Source organism: Cariama cristata, unplaced genomic scaffold, assembly GCF_000690535.1.
Source record: "Cariama cristata isolate BGI_N322 unplaced genomic scaffold, ASM69053v1 scaffold22891, whole genome shotgun sequence".
NCBI lineage: Eukaryota > Metazoa > Chordata > Aves > Cariamiformes > Cariamidae > Cariama > Cariama cristata.
In genome coordinates, this window is record NW_009600114.1 from 2,816 (window position 1) to 4,504 (window position 1,689).

The 1,689-nt window shown below is 62.7% G+C and overlaps 1 protein-coding gene across 1 annotated transcript; it reads right to left on the minus strand.

Moving 5' to 3' along the window:
• Positions 1-192: 192 nt before the first annotated feature.
• On the minus strand, positions 193-1,219 carry VPS37D (vacuolar protein sorting 37 homolog D (S. cerevisiae); the record flags this gene model as incomplete). Its single annotated transcript, XM_009709935.1, has 3 exons — positions 193-462; positions 631-713; positions 1,048-1,219. Coding segments are annotated over 3 exons (525 nt in total), but the record flags the coding sequence as incomplete, so codon positions are not given.
• Positions 1,220-1,689: the final 470 nt, after the last annotated feature.

A 1,689-nucleotide genomic window follows, 5' to 3' on the forward strand; every position in this document is an offset into this window, starting at 1 on the left:
CGGAGGCTCCTGCTTCGGGTGTCGCGGCCGCTGCTGCCTGCGGAAAGGCTGGGGGCTGAGTAGGGGGATGTGTCCGACGAGGCGCAGAGGCGAGCCCGGGCTAGGGATTTTGGAGCAGGGAGATGCTGGCTGGTGTCCCAGGGCTGGGAGACGGTGTCTGGGAGGTGCAGCCGGCATGGCAAAGGGCACAACGGTCTCCGAGGGGATGAGAAAGGCGGGCACAAAGCCGTAGGAGAGATCGAAGGCTTTGGGGGCTACTCCACTCCGCAACAGGGCAAGGCGGGCTCGACGTGGGCACCCCATGGGGCCTGCAGGGTCTCTGCCTGCCTGGTTCTTCTGCAGCAGCTCCTGAAGTTTCTCCAGCTGCGTCCGGCAGACATGGGAGCGTGTGCGGCTCTGGCAGAAGGACTCCAGAAAGGAATCGAGAGGCAGGTCCTGGGCCAGGAACTGCTCTATCTGTGCCTGCGGGGTGGGCAGTGGTACAGCATCAAACCAAGCGAGCCATGGGACCACAGAGGGAGCCCAGATGGCTGGACTCTTCTCCAGAGCCTGGCACACAGCAGGGCACAGAGAAGAGTCTGGGGCCCAGGTGAGGAAGGGGCAGCAGCACAGGGGTCTTGCCTGACTCACCTCCGACTCTGCCTCGGAGGCATCGAGCTTGGCTTGAAGCTGGCCCAGGGCGCTCTGCGGGCTCCACTTCTCCAGGTACGCCTCTGTGTTGGGAGGGGATGGGACTGCCAACAAAGCTCCCCTGGCTGCCCCCACTGCTGGGGCTGTGGTCTTTCCCATCCCCACATATTCACCTCCTCCCCCTTGAACTGAAACACCCCCAAACACATCCCTGGAACCACCTGCACACCGAGGCCTGCATCCCACTGCAGCATCAGTCCAGTTGAGGGCTGGCTATGGCGCAGGCTCCCGATCATGGCTGGGCCATTTCCCCAGGGCAGGTTCAAGGATGCTGAGCCCAGCCAGGCCCCCCTATTAACACAGGCTGCTCTGGCCGTACCGGGCTCTGCCTTGTCCTGTGGCCTGCACCCCACTCACCCAGACGCTGCTGCTTGTCCCAACATGCCTCCCGTATCTCCCGCAGCTCCTGGTACTTGATGGCTAGGGAAGCCTTCCCGTCCTCCAGCCGCGGGCGGAGGGACAGGTTCACCGTGGCCAGGGTGCAGTTTGAAGCCAAACACATCTCACGCTCCAGCTGCAGACTCTGAAACTGTGGGACGGGAAGGAGGGGTTTGTGTCAGCACTGGGAGAAATGGGCAGAACCAGTCAGAGCTGGCAGCCTGCTAGGAGGGGGTCTGTCTCCATCCAGGGGTGAACCCTCTCCTCCTGCAGCGTCCCCGTCCCTTTGCTCTGCCCAGAAAGGGGTGCATCCCAGGGGGGATGCAAGGGCTGGACCCGGGCCACGCACAGCACAGGGCAGCTTACCCCGAATGTGGCAAACCTCACAGCTGGCTACCCAGCCCCCTTTGCAGAGGAGAGGGCTCGTTAGCTAACAAGGATGTCGGAGAGAGAAACACACCCTCTCTCGCCGCACACACATCTTCCACCCACGCAGAGAAGGGAGTAGAGCGTGGTGAGAGGCCGCGGGGAACGATGCTGAAATCAGGCTGAGAATGATTTCCGAATAACCTGACCCTGTTTCCTGCAGAGGAGCACCAGGATCCGCTGGAGCCAGGGAGT